This window comes from Melospiza georgiana, chromosome 26 (assembly GCF_028018845.1).
Source record: "Melospiza georgiana isolate bMelGeo1 chromosome 26, bMelGeo1.pri, whole genome shotgun sequence".
NCBI lineage: Eukaryota > Metazoa > Chordata > Aves > Passeriformes > Passerellidae > Melospiza > Melospiza georgiana.
In genome coordinates this window covers 6,178,955-6,195,880 of record NC_080455.1, presented here as the reverse complement: position 1 = coordinate 6,195,880, position 16,926 = coordinate 6,178,955, and the positions used below count along the sequence as shown (strand labels likewise).

General features: G+C 46.6%; 1 protein-coding gene across 1 annotated transcript in view; it reads left to right on the top strand.

Moving 5' to 3' along the window:
* The window catches only part of KDM4B (lysine demethylase 4B), a 73,143-nt gene that overhangs the window by 43,704 nt on the left and 12,513 nt on the right, over positions 1 to 16,926 (top strand). Inside the window, exons 9-15 of the mRNA XM_058041031.1 lie at positions 926 to 1,122; positions 1,593 to 1,625; positions 4,583 to 4,752; positions 9,558 to 9,997; positions 11,027 to 11,147; positions 13,561 to 13,739; positions 15,027 to 15,249. Of these exons, the coding sequence (XP_057897014.1) occupies positions 926 to 1,122; positions 1,593 to 1,625; positions 4,583 to 4,752; positions 9,558 to 9,997; positions 11,027 to 11,147; positions 13,561 to 13,739; positions 15,027 to 15,249 (1,363 nt within the window). The remainder of the gene's footprint in view (positions 1 to 925; positions 1,123 to 1,592; positions 1,626 to 4,582; positions 4,753 to 9,557; positions 9,998 to 11,026; positions 11,148 to 13,560; positions 13,740 to 15,026; positions 15,250 to 16,926) is intronic.

The following is a 16,926-nucleotide window of genomic DNA, read 5'->3' as shown; positions in this document are numbered from 1 at the left end:
GAAAAGGGAGAAGCAGGTTTAATTTCAGGCACTTCTGCCAAAAGAATGGATGGAATGGTTTTGAAAAGGTATGAAGGAAAGGTGGAAAAAACCCCAAACCAGCCCTGCAAAGTGGCTCCAATTACCTCAGCCTCAGCTTGGAGTTGAAAAGCAATTTAGTGCAAGCAAAGCTTTGCACCTTAGAGCAGGAGAGCTGTGGCTGCAGCCCCCAGAGGCACCTGGGGGTTCCTGGGTCCTTTTCCATCCTCTGCCTTCGTCTGATGGAGTTTATAAAGGCTGGCTCTTTGAGACTGCCATCAGTGCCCGGGGTGAGGATCCCTCTGCTGCACTCAGTCTGTTGATCCGTCACAGCAAAGGGAATATCCAAGGAAAACCACCTGTGAGTCCTCTCTGTGCAATGGCAGGGGTGTGACTCCAGGTTAGTTTTAATGAGCATATGCCAGCTGAAGTGAATAAAGCACATTTTCTCCCACTTCATGCTTTGGATGCAGGTTATAGTTACTGCAGGGTTTTTATTTCTTCCCTTTTGTGCAGGATTGCTGGGCCATGTCAGGATGTATCATTATGAAGTTTAACTGCCCTGTGCTCTAGGTCAGGCTTTGGTTCCTGTAAGGCTTTTCTGAGTTATGAAGTGGTACCAATAATATCTTTTCAGCCTGGAAAACTCTGCCAGGGTGGAGGGAAATGGGTTTGAGGGCAGGCTCAGACAGAGTAATTGTGTCGAATGCCTGCAGCACAGAACTCGAGCAGTGCCACTCCCGGGAGGCTTTGGCTTGTTGGGGAGAACAAAATCCTTGGGAAGGAGTTTTCCACCAGCCTTGGAGAGCTTTGGGGTGGCAGCTGGTGTTGCAGGAGCGGGCAGTGTGGGGAGAGCTGTTTTCCCCTGGCCAGTGCCGTTCCTGTGACCCCGTGGGCTCTCTTGCAGTGCACGTGCCGCAAGGACATGGTGAAGATCTCCATGGACGTGTTTGTCCGGGTGCTGCAGCCAGAACGCTACGAGCTCTGGAAGCAGGGCAAGGACAGTGCTGTGCTGGACCACATGAAGCCCACGGCCCTGAGCAGCCCCGAGCTGGATGCCTGGAACGAGACCAAGGCAGAGCTGAAGGCGAAGCTGCTCCGCAGGTAAAGCCAGAGAGGGGCTGAGCCCTGCCTGGAGTTCAACTGCTCGGTTGGAAACGCTGCACTCCTCCATGGAGATGGTTCAAACTCTTTTATTTTCTGCCTTTGTTCTTTTCATACAGCTCCTCGTGCCATTTGTCTGGGGTAATGTGTCCCTCGTGGTCCTGTTTGCTTCCCATGTTATAAAAGCACGTGCTTTTCAAAGTGGGACACTTTGTGCTTCCTCACATCTCATCTCTTATCCTGAAGACAAAAAAAAAAAAATCTATAGTGAACATTTAGAGCTTCACTGATCAGAAAGCAGGAGTTTAAAAAAGCCCATCAGTTGCAAAGGGGATTTAATGCATGCCTTTCTGTGCTTCCTTTGATCTTTGTATTAATTTTCTACAAGTCTGTGATTTTTGTGTGTTACAGCATGCTTGAATTGAAAATTTGGCATGCTAACCTTTTCCTGTTGGAATCTTGCTTTATAGGATAGGAGATGAGGAAGAGGACAACAAACACCGGTATGTGACTTCCCTCAGCAACATCAACCCCTTCATTCTTTTTCCTGGCAATCCCTTAAATAGCAGCTCTGGGACTCCTTTCCTCAGTCACTGAGCTTTTTATGAATGCCCCCAGGGAATATTCAGGCCTTGAGGTTCCTCAGGTTTCACCTTGGTTTGTATTTCTGTGCTCTCCATCACTGGAGAACCTCAGCTGTCTGATGGCTCCTCTGGTTTTCCCTCTGGAGCTGCTCTCCTGGACTGTGTGATGTACCTGGGGTGGGGAAAAGGAGCTGCTCCCTGGTGGAAGTGCTGCTGCAGTTTTGGGGCTGTTCAGGTTCCTGGTGCAGCTGGTGTGCACACTGGAAGGTGCTGTATGAACACCAAGGATTATTTTCCCTCCCTGAGCCTATTACCCAGCAGAGAAGCCTCTGTCTCAGCCTGAGCCTATTGCAAAAGATCCAGGTGCTTTTTTTTTGCTTATCTATTCAGCGTTTCCTGGATTATTCCAGCATTATCCTGAAGCAGTTTTGAAGCTGTTCAATGCTCCTTAGCTGTACTTTCTCCTGTGCTTATGTCTTTCCAAGACATGGTTTTACTTGAAGCCTGACTTTTCTCAGCAGGATGGAGGGATGGGATTCACCTCTGCCCAAACCTTCACAGTTGTAGCTACTTAATTTAAGTCACTTTGTGGTTCTGTTCTTCAAAGAGTACAAACGCTGCTTTTTTTGTCAGCTCTCTTGGAAAAATGGAGCTTTTAAACTCTGCAGAGAGGTGTTATTTCTTCTCTAAGGTCAGTCAGACTTGGTTACCTTAAAAAACCCAACTTTGTTTACTTTATGGCTTCAGCAAGAGACTGTTTTAGTCCAGTCCCCGTTTCATTTCTGGTGTGTGAATTTGTCAGACACAGAACAGCTTCACTTCTGGAAGTGCTCAGCCTTCAGCCTGTAGTTCTGGAAGCACTTTCTTTAAATGCTGAGCTTTCTGCCTCTCTCCCCCACAGCCCCTGAGTGAGAAGAGCACTGCAAAACAGATCTTTTTTTTTTCCTCTCCTGCGAGTATAAAGCTCTGTGCTGTAATTTTCGCCCGGCACTTCCACACCACAGGAGTAAAGCACACTTTGCTAAAACCAGCCTGTAACGCTCGACTCAGCTCCTCCTTCAGCCACAGAACATTCCAGCTGCAGTGGCAAAGTCTTACAGCTTTATCTCCACCTCCCACCCTGCTCTCCCCTCGCGGGGAAGGTGGTGTGTTCTTGGGGTACGGGTGAAGAGCAGAGCTGATCCTTGTGGGCTCAGCCCCTGTTCCTGCTGGTGGCTGTCCTGCAGGTGTGAAGGCACCAGCTCCTCTTGGAGGGCCACCATCTGCTCAGAGTCTGGCAATTAGAGGTCCCTGTGCATATGGATCAGCTTGCTTTTCTATTCATCATTCAGCTCAGGTGGAGTTTTTTTTTCTCCCTTCTTTGTCAGTTTAAAGGCTGATTAAGGGCTCTTAACTCTGTTGTGCTCCAAATGTAATTAGCAGCTGAGTTTTCTGGGCTCTGAGGATGAGGAGCTGCTTTTTAGCTTTTCTAGACTTTGGGACTGATGAGTAAAGTGTGTTTTGGTCTCTGTCACACGATGATGGATGTGAGGCTGTAAGGAAAATGCAGCTTTCAACCAAAGAAGAAGTGCCTACATGCTGAAAATGGGGAAAAAAAATCACAAGTTTCTGAATCAGTCCTTTTGGAAAAGGAGAGCTTGTTAGATTTAAACTTGAAATTCGAGGAGAAGTTCTGCAGATTCTGTAAAGCCCTGTGCTGGGGCTGGCTGGGATGGAGTGGCTGGGATTTGGGGCTCTGAAGTTTTGGCTGTTGCTTGCACAGTGTCAGGGCTTTATCTGGTCCCACTCTGGCCCAGAGGGTCCCTGGGGCTGGGTGAGAGCTGGGGAGGGGACCCAGCTGGCCCCGAGTGGCCAAGGGGAAATTCTGTGCCATAAAATGTTATGGGGAGCCATAAAAACTGGGGGAGAGCAGGAAGGAGGGGTTTGGCTTCTGAGGTGCTGTTTTTGGGGACTGGCTGGGCACTGCTCTGCCGAGGGAGGTGGTGAGTGGATTTCCTGGGCTTCTTTCTTTCTTTCTTAATTCTTTCTTCACCTATTAAACTGCATTTGTCTTGACTTTCAAATTTCTGACTCTTGTTCTTCCAGTTTTCCCTCCCTGTCCCTCTTGAGCAGTAGGGAGTGTCTGTCAGGGTACAGTTCCCAGCCCAAAAATCTTGTTCTGGCTTCTGAATTTCCATTTCTCTTTGCATTGTGGCTCCTGTAATCTTTGCCTTAGTGGCATTGACTTTAAAAAGAATGAACAGCACTGCTATTGCCTCGTTAGTATTTGTCTGTTCTTATTAATAAGCATATTTTTTAGTTAGATTTCTTCAAGGACTTGGACCTTCTGAATTTACTGCTGAAAAATCATAGACTGCCTATTGATTGTGCTGTGAGCATTCATTATGGTGTGTTTTTGGGAACTGGCAGTGCTGGGTAATGTCTCAGAGCTGGAAGATGATGTTTTGCAGACTTCCAGCAGTTTGCCAAAGGGAGGCACGGACAGAATGAAAAGAAATAATGGAATGGAGGCAGAGGATGAAAGAGAGATTTAAACAAGTTTTCATCTGTATTTTGAAATACAAGCAAAATAGATTGAAAACACAATTAAAATCACTTTAACTGCAGCTTGTGAGCTTACATTAGTAATGGTAGGAAAAAGCTCTTCAGGAAACCCAGACAATTAATGGCTGCTGTGAATGGATCTTAAATGTTGTGTTATGCAAGGTTCATCTGCTCCCTTTCAGATATCTCTTCTGCCCTGTAGCTATTTTAGCTACCTTGTGTTTTCTCTGCAAAGAAGATCCTTTTGTTTTTTATTCAGCTTTTAAAGTCAGTGATGGTTTTCTATTTTGAAGGCTGTTCTTTTATGTCAAATCACACTTCTGTACTTTCAGGTCTCACAGAAAAAGGAGTCAACCCAGAAGACACAAAACAGAGGATCAGAAATCTCTTGGGGACGTCATGGCTATTGAAACTGCCTTGGAAGACGTGAAAGTAAAAGAGGAGCTGAAAAGGGGGCCAGATGTGGAGGAAGAGGAGAGAAGCAAAGGGATGGAGGGAGAAGGTGAGGCCAGAGCAGTGAGGAGCTGGGGTGAGCTCTGAAACACCTCTGTGAATAACTTGTCTGCTGCTGTTGATTTCTGTTGAAATATCAGCAGAGTTTTCCCCAATATTAAAAACTCACTGAAATATGTCATCATTCACAGCAGCAATTGATTTTTCCCTCCCTTTAAGGATTCAATCCAAATAGCTTTTTTGGCAGGGCTTGAAAATTCTACAGGCTCAAACTATTCCAGGATTGTAAAAAATATATATTATGTGAGGAATATTTTAAATTATTTCATAGAGAAACAAATAAATGTATTTTTATGTCCTGCCCTGAAAAAGAATGATTTGTGCACTGCCTTGTGCAATTCATCTTTCCTCTTCCCCTCCCTATGTTCCCATTTTTCAGAGACTGAATCCAGAGAGCTCAGTTTGGGTGGGATCCACAGCTGCTGCACGAGTCCCACTTGGGTTTCTTCGAGTTTAGCTGGGGCAGGGAAGCTTTGCAGCTTCCTCTGCATGAAATATAAAACCTCTGCTGAAAATAAAACCAGGCAATGGCAACTCCCAGTCCTTTGGGATTCCTTCTGCACATCCAGCCCCCTTTGTGCAGGGGGCTCTTTCTGTTGCACCTTTTTCTTGGCTGTGTAGAAAAGCTTGGAGTTCTTGCTGGGAAAAAGCTGCTTTTTTTTCCCCCCTGATGTGTGGAGAAGTGGTTTTTATGTCTGTGACACACTCACTCCCTCTTTGAGGCTTCTCCAGCACTTAGGGGGAATTAATTTACATCTATTGTATATGTCCATTATTTGTTTAGCATTTGGAGAAACTGATGCTGCAAACTGTTTAGAGAACCTCGATAATGATCATAAAGGAAATCTGTGGTAGCTCTGGGAAGAGCATTGAGGGCTTTGTTCAGTCTCTCAGCTAGGCAGTGTATTTTCTCTTTTCATGGGAAATAAGGAGTTGGAAAACCATTGTTGCACAGTGCAGATACTTAATTTCTATTGCCCTAAGCTTGAGAGCATCAGCAGTGTGTTAAATTGTCTGCTCTTAGCTCTTGTACAAGTTTAACACTTGATGCTTGTAATAAATGGCCCGAAAATGCTGATTTTTCTTCGGAGACGAGAGATAAGTGACAAGGACAGATCTGAGATCATTAGAATGGCCAAGGAATAATAAAAACTCTGTTCTAGCTGAATGGCTTCCAAATCATACACTTCCACTACTTCTGAAGAGCTCTGTAGCTGTTGGCTCAGGAGGGAAAAGCTTATTTTCAGCACCATTGCAGAAGTGCCACTGGAGCAAACTCCAGCTTGGTGTGGCTGCTTGCAAATGTTCAGCTTTCCTGCTGCAATACAGCAATTAAATCCCAATGGCTTCTCTAGTTTTCCACATCCTGCTGTCTGCATTGCCTCTCACCAGTGTCTCAGGGTTTCATCTTGAAGAAGAAAACAGCATCTGTTTGGATGGCCCTGCTTGTGGTAATTCTGCTCCCACCCCCTCCTGCACTTCCTTTCTTTATTTCCCTGGTTTTAATTTGGCTTCATTTTCTATTACACCAGAAGACGTGACCTTGAGAAGGAGAAAGAATGAGATTTCAAAGTAGTCATGGTTCCAAAGTAGGTCTTGTGCTTTGTGTTGGTTGTTTGGACAAGCTGAGTATTTATAACTCGAGGTTTTCAGGATTTCTGACCCAGATCCCTTATGGTGTTTACTTTTGGTTTTTATGACTCAGCTTTATATTCATAATTTATTATGTTGCTATTAATACATTTGGAATTTTAGCAGGTTGTCTTGGGACGTTAGGAAGGAGAGCGTTGAGGCTTTGCCCTTGCCTGGAGGTGCTGGGCAGAGAAATCCCCCTGTGAGTGAGCAGGGGAACTGCAAACCTGAGTGCACCTCCGGGGCTGGGGGCTCCAAACCTCCCTGGCAGCCCCTTCCAAGCCCTTTCCAGGGAGGAATTCCTGCAGGCGTCCAGCCTGACCCTCCCCTGGGGCAGTGTGGGGCTGTTCCCTCTTGTCCTGGTGTCCCCTGGAGCAGAGCCTGCTGTCCCCTGGCTGTCCCCTCCTGTCAGGGAGCCACAAGATCCCCCCTGAGCCTCCTTTGCTCCAGGCTGAGCCCCTTTTCAGCTCCCTCAGCTGCTCCTCACTTTCCTGAGCTGGGAAATTCAGATTGTGGCAGCACAGCTCTGCCGCTTGTGTTCCTTGTGTCACCTTGTGTCCCACGCACAGCTGCCATCCTTCTGCAGTGGAAGGACAGGAAAGACATTCCTTCTGGACCCACCTGTGCATGTGTGCCTTCAGGTCCTTTTCCTTCCTGGAAGTGTTCAGGATAGCCAGATAAGGCTCTTGGAATTTTTCCTCCCTTTTTCCTGGCTTCTGATTCCGTAGATTCACTTGCAAACTGGTTTGTTCATCGTAATGCAAAAACTTTCAAACACAGTTCTCGGTGCCAGCTGCTGTCAAATTACCCTTTAGAAGTCAATAAAGCTGGTGAATGGCATTTGTGGTGCTGTTGGGGAGAGAATTCTTGGAGTGTATAGAGAGTAAATATGATCTGGTTTTGTGCAACTGGGGAGAAATCCAATTTGCCTTTCATTCAATATGTTTGTTTCTCTAAGGAAATTCAATATTCCTTTCTCTGTGATAGAACAAACCAGTTTATCTGAGGGACTGCCTACATGAGTACAACTATAATTATTCGAGCTGGACTTGTTCCCATTTTTATAAGTTAGTGTGAATTGTAAATAAAGTGATCAGACTTCTGTGGAGTGCTGGGGTTAAGGTGATCCCTAAGGGATTTCAGCAGGGATTTTGGCACTTTATCCTATGGTGGGAGTATTCACCCTTCTTCATGCAGAAACCTCTATTGTGTGATGGTTATTCTGGTTTTCCATTCATGGGTTGGGCTGGTCAGGTTTGGTGTAGCCTGAAGTGGAGGGGTCTGGGTGGGTTGGGGCTGGTGAAACCTTCCCTGGGGTGAGCAGGCTGTCCCTGAATATCCCAAACTGGAGACTCCCCTCAGTGGAGAGCAGGGATTTTAATCCCTGCTGTAAAATGGGAGTGTGTGAATCCCTTCACAGGGAGGAGAGGTGGGGAAGACTTTTACAGGCCATTTCTGCCTCTGGTGACAATGCTGAGATGTTTATCTGCTCAAGAAGTGTTGTCACATCCATGAGGGCTGTGCAGATAAACCGAGTGACAGTGAGCTGGGAGAAACAAGGACATGGGTGTGAGTAAAGGATATCTCAGGATCCAGCTGAGCTCTGTGCTGCACCTGATTTATGCTTTAAAAGCATTTTTTAAAAAAGCTTGATAGCAGAAATCTTTGGGTAATAATGATTCAGGTATCTTTTTTTCAGTTCTTCATTTCCTGGGGCTGTTGGGTACATTAACACACAGTAATACCCAGATAAGAGCTGTGCTTGCAAACACAGTGAGAAGCAAACTACTGATACACAATGGGGGTCTCCAAACTCTTGATTGCACCTCCTTATCAGCAAAAAAAAAAAAAAAAAAAAAAAAAATCTGAGCACACCTCCTGATGTATGTCTTTATTTATATTTATTCATATACAGCACAGGAATACACATGTACACCTGTATTTCTGTGCTAATGTGAATATACAGAAAAACAGAGGTTAGAAAAGGAAGGCATAAAGATAAAAATACTGTTTAAATATTTATTTTATTAATGGTACAAAAATATTTCATTCCTGTGCTCCAGTGGATGGTTTTGTGCCCCTGACTTTGGAGGACAAAAAACCTGAAGCACAGAGTCATGGCTAATGTGACATATTACAGGTTTTTTGGCACACTGTCCAGTTTCCTAGGGATTTAGATATTTTCCCTCCAGGAAATGTTGCTTTTAGCAGCCTTTGTGTTCCAGTCAGGAATTTAATAGTCCATAGAAATGACACAAGTATTTTCTTTCTGAAGTGGCTTCTCTAGGTCAGTGCTGAGGCACAGCTGAGTGTGTGCAGCTTTCAGAGCGCTCATTGGAGAGCAGTAATTCCATGGTGGAACGTGCTAGCCCAGAGTGGAGCTCTGGGAAGGGAAAGCAGCAATTCCATGGTGGAATGTGCTAGCCCAGAGTGGAGCTCTGGGAAGGGAAAGCAGCAATTCCATGGTGGAACGTGCTAGCCCAGAGTGGAGCTCTGGGAAGGGAAAGCAGCAATTCCATGGTGGAATGTGCTAGCCCACAGTGGAGTTCTGAGAAGGGAAAGCAGTAATTCCATGGTGGAACGTGCTAGCCCACAGTGGAGATCTGAGAAGGGAAAGCAGTAATTCCATGATGGAACGTGCTAGCCCAGAGTGGAGCTCTGGGAAGGGAAAGCAGTAATTCCATGATGGAACATGTGAGCCCATCAGGGAGCTCTGAGAAGGGAGGGAAATGCTGAATTCCATGATGGAGCTCTGGGAAGGAGAGAAAGCAGTAATTCCATGATGGAACGTGCTAGCCCAGAGTGGAGCTCTGGGAAGGGACGGAAAGCAGTATTTCCATGATGGAACATGCTAGCCCAGCACAGGGCTCTGGGAAGGGAGGGCAATGCTGAATTCCATGGTGGAACATGCTAGCCTGGCACAGAGCTCTGGGAAGGGAAAGCAGTAATTCCATGGTGGAACGTGCTAGCCCAGCACAGGGCTCTGGGAAGGGAGGGCAGTGCTGAATTCCATGGTGGAACATGCTAGCCCGGCACAGAGCTCTGGGAAGGGAAAGCAGTAATTCCATGGTGGAACGTGCTAGCCCGGCACAGGGCTCTGGGAAGGGAGGGCAATGCTGCATCCCAGAATTTCAGGGCTCAGTGTCACCTTTCTCTCCACAGGGGAGTGCAAGGCCAAGGCGCGGCCCCCGAAGGCCAAGGGCGAGCGCAAGAAGAAGCAGCTGTTCCCCCCTCAGCCCCCAGGGCCTGTCCCAGGGCCCATCCCGGCCCCCCAGCCGCCCCCCGAGGCCGGGCCAGGCCCAGCACGGCCCCCGGGACCCTCCCCAGCCCCGGGCCCAGAGCAGGCCCGGCCCGCGGCCCCTCTGAACGTGGTGCAGCCATCGGAGGCGCCGGCCGAGGAAGACGACTTCAGGCCGCGGCCCATCATCCCCATGCTGTACGTGGTGCCCCGCAGCAAGAAGGTGGTGTTTGACAAGGAGCACATGTCCTGCCAGCAGGCCTTCGAGCAGTTCGCCACGCAGAAGGGGCTGGGCTGGCGCCAGCAGGGCCCTGGCAAGGAGCAGGATGGCGCCGAGGCCGAGCGCGCCGAGATCGCCGCCGAGGTCAGTTCTTGTGGCGGGAAGGAATGATCAGTCTGACTCCTTAGATTCACTTGCAAACTGGTTTGTTCATCTTAACGAACATAAACTTTCCAGCACAGTTCTCAGTGCCAGCTGCTGTCAAATTACCCTTTAGAAGTCAGTAAAGCTGGTGAATGGCATTTGTGGTGCTGTTCAGGAGAGGGTTCTTGGAGTGTATATTCATGTTCTTGAAGGCTGATTTATTATTTTATGATACTATATTATAGTAAAGAATACTATACTAAAGAATACAGAAAGGATACTTACAGAAGGCTAACAAGATAATAATGAAAACTTGTGACTTCTTCCAGAACCCTGATACAGTTTGGCTGTGATTGGCCAATAAGTCAAAACAATTCTCATGAAACCAATGAAACAATCACCTGTTGGTAAACAATGTCCAATGACATTTCAAAGCAGCAAAACACAGGAGAAGCAATGAGATAATTATTGTTTTCCTTTTTCTCTGAGGCTTCTCAGCTTCCCAGGAGAGAAATCCTGGGCAAAGGGAATTTTCCAGAAAATGTGACTGTGACAGTCAGTGGTCCACAGGCTGTGGTGGCTGGTGTGAGGACAGCTCCAAGGCCAGGCTGGGTGGAAGCACCACCTGGTCTAGGGGTCTGCAGCCCCGTGGCAGGGTTGAAACTGGATGGTCTTTGGATCCCTTCCAACCCAAACCAGTCTGGGGTTCCATGAGTCACGATTTCCGTGGAGTTCCCAGCTGTGTATGTGGTTGAGCAGACTTTTCACGAGCGGATGGAATTGGCAGCTTGCAGATGTTCTGAGGCTGTCCTGATTTGAAGAAAACTCTGTAGATTACCCAACTTTTTAAGAGTTGGTTTTGGCTTTTATCTGCTCCAGGAATTGGCTCGGAAGCCTTCAGCGGTTCAGCCAAAAGGCAGAGAAAAGTTTTCTGTGTGAATCCAAGAACTCTCTTTGACAGGTGCTCTGCCTCTCTTGTCCTGTTCCCTCCTTTGGGGTGCCCATCCAGCTTGCTGTGCTTCCTTCCAGGCTGCTTCTGCCTTCTCCAAGATGAAGATGGAGATCAAGAAGAGCCGCCGGCACCCGCTGGGCAAGCCCCCGACGCGCTCGCCGCTGTCCGTGGTCAAACAGGAGACCTCGAGTGACGAGGGTGAGTGAGCAGCACCAGGGCCCTGGGCAGGTCCTGTCTGAGCCAGGGAACTGCTGCAGCCTCTGACAAAACTGGGTGGCCTGAAACTCTGTGCTACACGGAGCTGGTAGGAAATGCAGCGTGTTCCCGTTTTGATAACCCAGCTGGAAACAAAACTCTCCAGTGGGAGGTGTCGCTTCTCGCCTCCCACCCTTTTTTTCACTCAAGAAAAATATTTTGCTGGCTGCAGAATGAGGCAGCATTATGGGCAAAGGGAAAAGAAGAGTTTGCACAAAATAATATCTTAAAGGCAAAGCTCTGCCTTGGATATTGCAGTGGGATGAGAGCTGGTCCTTGGAGGCAGTGGAGGTCAGATCTGCTCTCATGTGTGTGAGGAAAGTCAGTTCTAAGCTTTTTCTTGCCTAATTTCCATCAGTGTTGGGGTCCAACTTTCCTTAGCAGATGCAGAGATGAGAATTAAAATGGTTTTTGGTGTTTACATCACTGATTCTTCTTTCCCCACATTCCAATCCCCAACAGTGTGGACCAAAGGGAAAGAAAAGATTCTTACCTCTCACTGTTTTGTGGTGTAATTTCCCACTTTGAGGCCTTTTCCACATTACTCAGAATATGGACAATGCCCCAGTAAGGAGCTTTTGTGTGCTGGGTCAGGCACGTGGGTGTAGCTGGCAGTCCCTGCTCACAGCTCCTCATTCCAGGGGACATCATCTTTCCCATTCACCCTCCTTCAGGAGTGCATCCATTGATTTTAGAGCCTTTTCCTGCCTTTCCTCCTGCAGGAAAGGCTTCTCCTGAGCTCACAGAGCTCCTTCCTCACCAAGGAGGATGCATTTGATGCCTTCCAAGTGTGTAACATGGACTGAAGTGTGCAGAGGCAGCTGAGACTTGTTATCTTGTTTTGGTGTGAGACCTTGGAACCAGCTCAGAGCTGGAGGATCCTCATTAGGCAGATTCTTCTCACTGCTTTGACTTGTTGGAAGCTGTTTGGGGACTTGGCTGGTGGAGCAGGAGCAGCTCTTGTGGAAGCTGGCATTTCTTGGGGAGTGATTTACAGCCCTGGTGGGCAGAATCTGATCAAACAGATTCTTCCCTCCCCACCAGGGAATAGAGGCAGCTCTCTGCACCCCAGGCTTTTCCAGGGAATGATGTGCAGGATGAGCTGCAGGCTGCAGGAGGATCAGTGAGCATGTAAATTAAGGGAATGCACATTTTACACAAAGATTCAGCTCTGATAAGTTGTTTGCAATGTGGGAGCCATCCTGAATGCCTTGTGGATCCATCCTGGGAGGAGCCAAGGTGACAGCACACGACAGCCATTCCCTTTCTTCTCTCCATCTGTCACTCTGGATTAGGCTGCTGCTTTCACTGATTTCACTGGTGTCATAAATCCTGCTCTGTCACCTGATGTGCCTCGACTGAAATTTGGAGAAATGTGGGTTTTGATTCATGTCTTATAAATAAACACTTTTTAGAGGGTAACCCTCATATGAAATGTGACAGAGCCACACACCCAGCACTCATCACCTTAAAAAAGGGATTAATAAAACACAATGAAATTTCCACATTGTCTGACAAATATGTTATGGGCAACATTTAAAATCTGAGATGTAAACTCAGCCATTAACATTTTACTCCAAGTTCCTTTTATCCTTTCAGGTAACCCAAGAGTCAGGAAATCTTCAAAGGGAGGGAGAACTGGGGAGGAGACTTAGACTTGTAGAGCAGAACATAAACTGCTTATTTCCAGTAATTAACAGTGAAGCAGTGAACAATTTGGTTTAATGTGCTGAGCTCTGGGGATAATGTTCTTCCAAGATGTTGTTGAGTTCCCTGTTCTTTTGGAAACTTTGCAGATTGGTGATGCAGGGAGTGATTTACACTCAGCCTTGTGTGGAAAATGTCTTTAACACTTACAGTGACTCAAAGCTCCTTCATAAGGAAGGGTAAGGAGCTCAGACCCCCAGACTGCCACAGATGGATTCAGCAGTGGTTTAATCATGAAATGCCAAGGACCTTTGAAAGGTTTATAAAATAAAGAACTTAACAAAGTTCAAATGAAATCTTCATGAAAAGGATGGTGGAGGTTTCACAGCTGGGAAGGGGAGGGAGTTACAAAGGCAGTAAATCTGCATTCTCTCCTTCCTCATGGCCAGTTCCTTCAGGTCACTGCTGCTCCTGTCTTGTGTATCGTGTCCCCAGAGGGGATATTCTGTCCATTTAAGGAAGTGTTTGGGGCATAGGCATATGGGAGACCATGGAGGAGTTGAATGTTTTTGTTTATTTCACTTCTGTGTTGTTGAGACCTGAGCTGTTTAACTCACCCTTGCTCCTTTTGCATCTTCTAACCATAAACTCTTTTGCCTTTACTTACTGCTCATTGTTTTGGGATTTCTTTTTTCCCTTTTCATTCTAGAAATGTTTCCATTTTCTGGAGAGGAAGATATGAGTGATCCAGAGGCTTTGAAATCTTTGCTTTCCTTCCAGTGGAAGAACAAAGCACTTAATTTCCCAGCTGAAAGGAAGTTCAATGCAGCTGCTGCCCTGAGTGAGCCATACTGTGCTGTCTGCACCCTCTTCTACCCCTATAACCAGGTAATTCCCCATCACAGAGGCAGGGAAGCATTAAGGTTGGAAATGGATCTAGGATCAAGTCCAGCTGTCAATCCCCCACCACTGTGTTCACCCTAAATCCACATCTCCCCTCTGTATCCATGGGTTTTGTGTCCATGTTTTTTTTTTGGGATGGTGACCCCAGTTCTCTGGGCAGCCTGTGCCATTGCCTGACCACACCTTCCATGAAGAGATTTCCCCTAATATCTCATCTAAACCTCCTCACGTGGCTGAGTTAGGATGCAGACATTTCTGGTACAGACATTTCTGATACAGACAAACCCACACAAATTTGCACACCAAAGAAATGTGTTTGGATTTGGCAGTGGCTGGAGCCTTTTTTGTTATCATTCCTGGCTTCTCTGGCTTGCTCAGTGTTCATTTTGAAATCACACTGAAAGAGCTTTGCAAACACTGTTCCATGCAGAGAAAAGTCACACCAGGCTCGTGTTTCCATATGGGCCCCAGTTGCTGAATTTATGCAAACAAGCCACAAAATAAAAATTTACTGAGTAAGCACATCCATCACCTTTTTTTGGAAACTACCAATATGCTTTGGGAGATGTTATAAGCAGAAAGGCAAAATTCATCAGATGAATTAGTTATTTGTGCAGTTGTGCATTGATTTGTTCTCACATAGAGCCAAATCTGGCTTTGTGTGCCCACCAGGAATTCGTGCCTTAGATACTTGTAGCTGTGTTGGAAGCTTTTCCTGAGGAAAGCAGAACCCACCTCCCCCTTCAATAAAATCTCTTGATTTATTATACAGACTGAAAATAAAATATCTGTTCTGATTGCTGGCTGTTGTGAGGAAAACTGGGTGCAGCTGAGCTGGTTCTATCCATTGCTATTAACTCTGTCAGCTACCAGAAACCTTGAAATGTCCTTCAGGAGAACTTCTTGCAGGAAAAGTAGGGAAGGATGCCAAGGGGATGGGAGAGAGGGAGGGAAGGCCTTGCTTTTAGTAATATTTTCCTTTTTATTTTTCCTTGGTGTTTTCAGCTGCAATTTAGGAATTTTTTGCAGAAGAAAACCAGGAAAAGCTGCTCGTTATTCTAACGCTTCTTTGAGCTTCCACAACAAATTACAGATCCCAGCTGATGCCTTAGGAAAAGGGGAAGAAGCAAGGGGGGAATCAGGATTTTAGGCTGTTTGTTGGCTGTTTGGTGCCAGGTGTTGGGTGACGTTTTTGCAAGGGGAGTGCTCAGAGTGGAGAGTGGGCACCACGGCCAGGAAGAGGAGGTTCCAGTGATGGGCTTTTCTCTGCAGTCCTCACAGGTGGAGAAGGAAGCTGCCCCAGCCTCCACAGGGGAGCCGTCCTCGTTCGTGCACCTTTCCAAGTGTGGGCAGAAGACCAAGCCCCTGATCCCAGAGATGTGCTTTACCTCAAGTGGAGAAAACACCGAGCCCCTTCCTTCAAATTCCTACATTGGAGAGGATGGAACCAGTCCCTTGATATCCTGTGCCAAATGCTGCCTGCAGGTTCATGCTAGTGAGTGTTTCATCTTCCCCCAGAGCCCTTGGCTCCACAGAAATCAGGAGTTTGTGTGTTGCTGTATTTGAGTTCCTTCTTGTCGGGTTTGTATCCTGTCACTCCCATTTTTATCTTTCTAGGTACAAGGATATCAGGAATCCCAGAAAGGTTTGGGTTGGAAGGAGCTTAAAGCTCATTCAGTTCCCATCCCCTGCCATGGACAGGGAACCTTTCTCTCAAAGCACATCTGTGTATTCAAGTCCATCTTGGCAGCCACTGATCTTAAAAATACACACCAATATTCTTTTTACTGCTTTTTTTGTTGGCTGATTCTTCTCTGTCTCAGAGAAAAGATTCTTTCTTTTGATACCTTTCATTTTTTGTAATAAAGCAGAACTCAAAGGCTTTATTGCACTCTTTTCTCTCACATATTTTGTTCCAATATTGTTCTGCTGGGGGAGGCTATATTGTTCCTGCATGCAGCAGAGATTATGGAGTAGTTTGAGATATATTTTATTAGTGTCTGTGATAGTGTTTGTAGTAATGGCACTTGATTACAAAAGGGAACATATGTCTGTTTGCTTCCCTGATAGTTATGTCTAAAAGAAGATCTGATTAATCCTGGTGGAGTGTACCTTCAGTGGAGATTGTACAGCATCCAGTTAACATTTGTGACGAATTACTGTTCAGCTGTTTGATCTTGACAGATGGGGAATCTTATTTGACTTGCATCAGCTGGAATTACTTTTGTTGTTCCAATTTTAGAGTCTGCAGGTCCCCGTGCAGCTCAGCAGGGCTGGGGAACTGGAAGCAACTTTTGTGTCTGTGCTGAATCTCTGATTACGGTCATTTCTGGCTAATCAGGCCATGGGATGCAGAGTGGATGTGAGGAGGAAAATTTCATCCTCCCTTCATGATTCAGGGTTCTGCGTCTTGTCCATCCTTAGGCCTGCAATAGTCCAGTCTATAGAATGGTTTCTGTGGCCAAATTCTATTTAAGGATAGAGGGCTGTGGGCAAGATGATGTTAATATGCAGGCTCAGACCTGAGATCCATCTTTTTTTAGAGAAACTCAGCTTTATATTTTGGCTGTACCCTCCCCTTGAGGGTAGGACAGGACAGGTGTTAAATCTGATGGAGGCTTCAGTGCCTGGTTGTTTCCTTGTGCTCTGTGACATCCCTTTGACTTTGCTGCAGAGAATCCATTTGCTTTTATTGCAGGATTGCAGTGGTGAGGTGTATTTTGGCTGACTGTAAAAGCAGCTGGCAGCCTGTGTGTTCTTGGGAAGTGCCCTCTCAAACTGTGCTGAGTTCCAGCAGCCAGGCCCTACGGAGAGGGGAAGGTTGGGGAAGGTTTCTGGGCTTTTGAGGCACTGAAAAATCCATAAAAAGAGCAGATTTTTCTTGGATTATCCCTATGGGACTGGGGTTCTGTAAATGGGACTATTCTGCCCTCACAGAATCACTGAGGTTGGAGAAGACCTTCAAGGCCATCAAGTCCAAACATCAGCCCAGCACCACCACCCTGCCCACCTCTAGCCATGTCCCCAGGTGCCACATCCATGGATGTTTTTAACACTTCCAGAGATGGTGATTCCACCTCTGCCCTGGGCAGGCTGTTCCAACCCTTTCCATGAAGATATTTTTCCTAAATTTCAATCTAAACCTCCACATTTGCAGCTTGAGGCTGTGCTC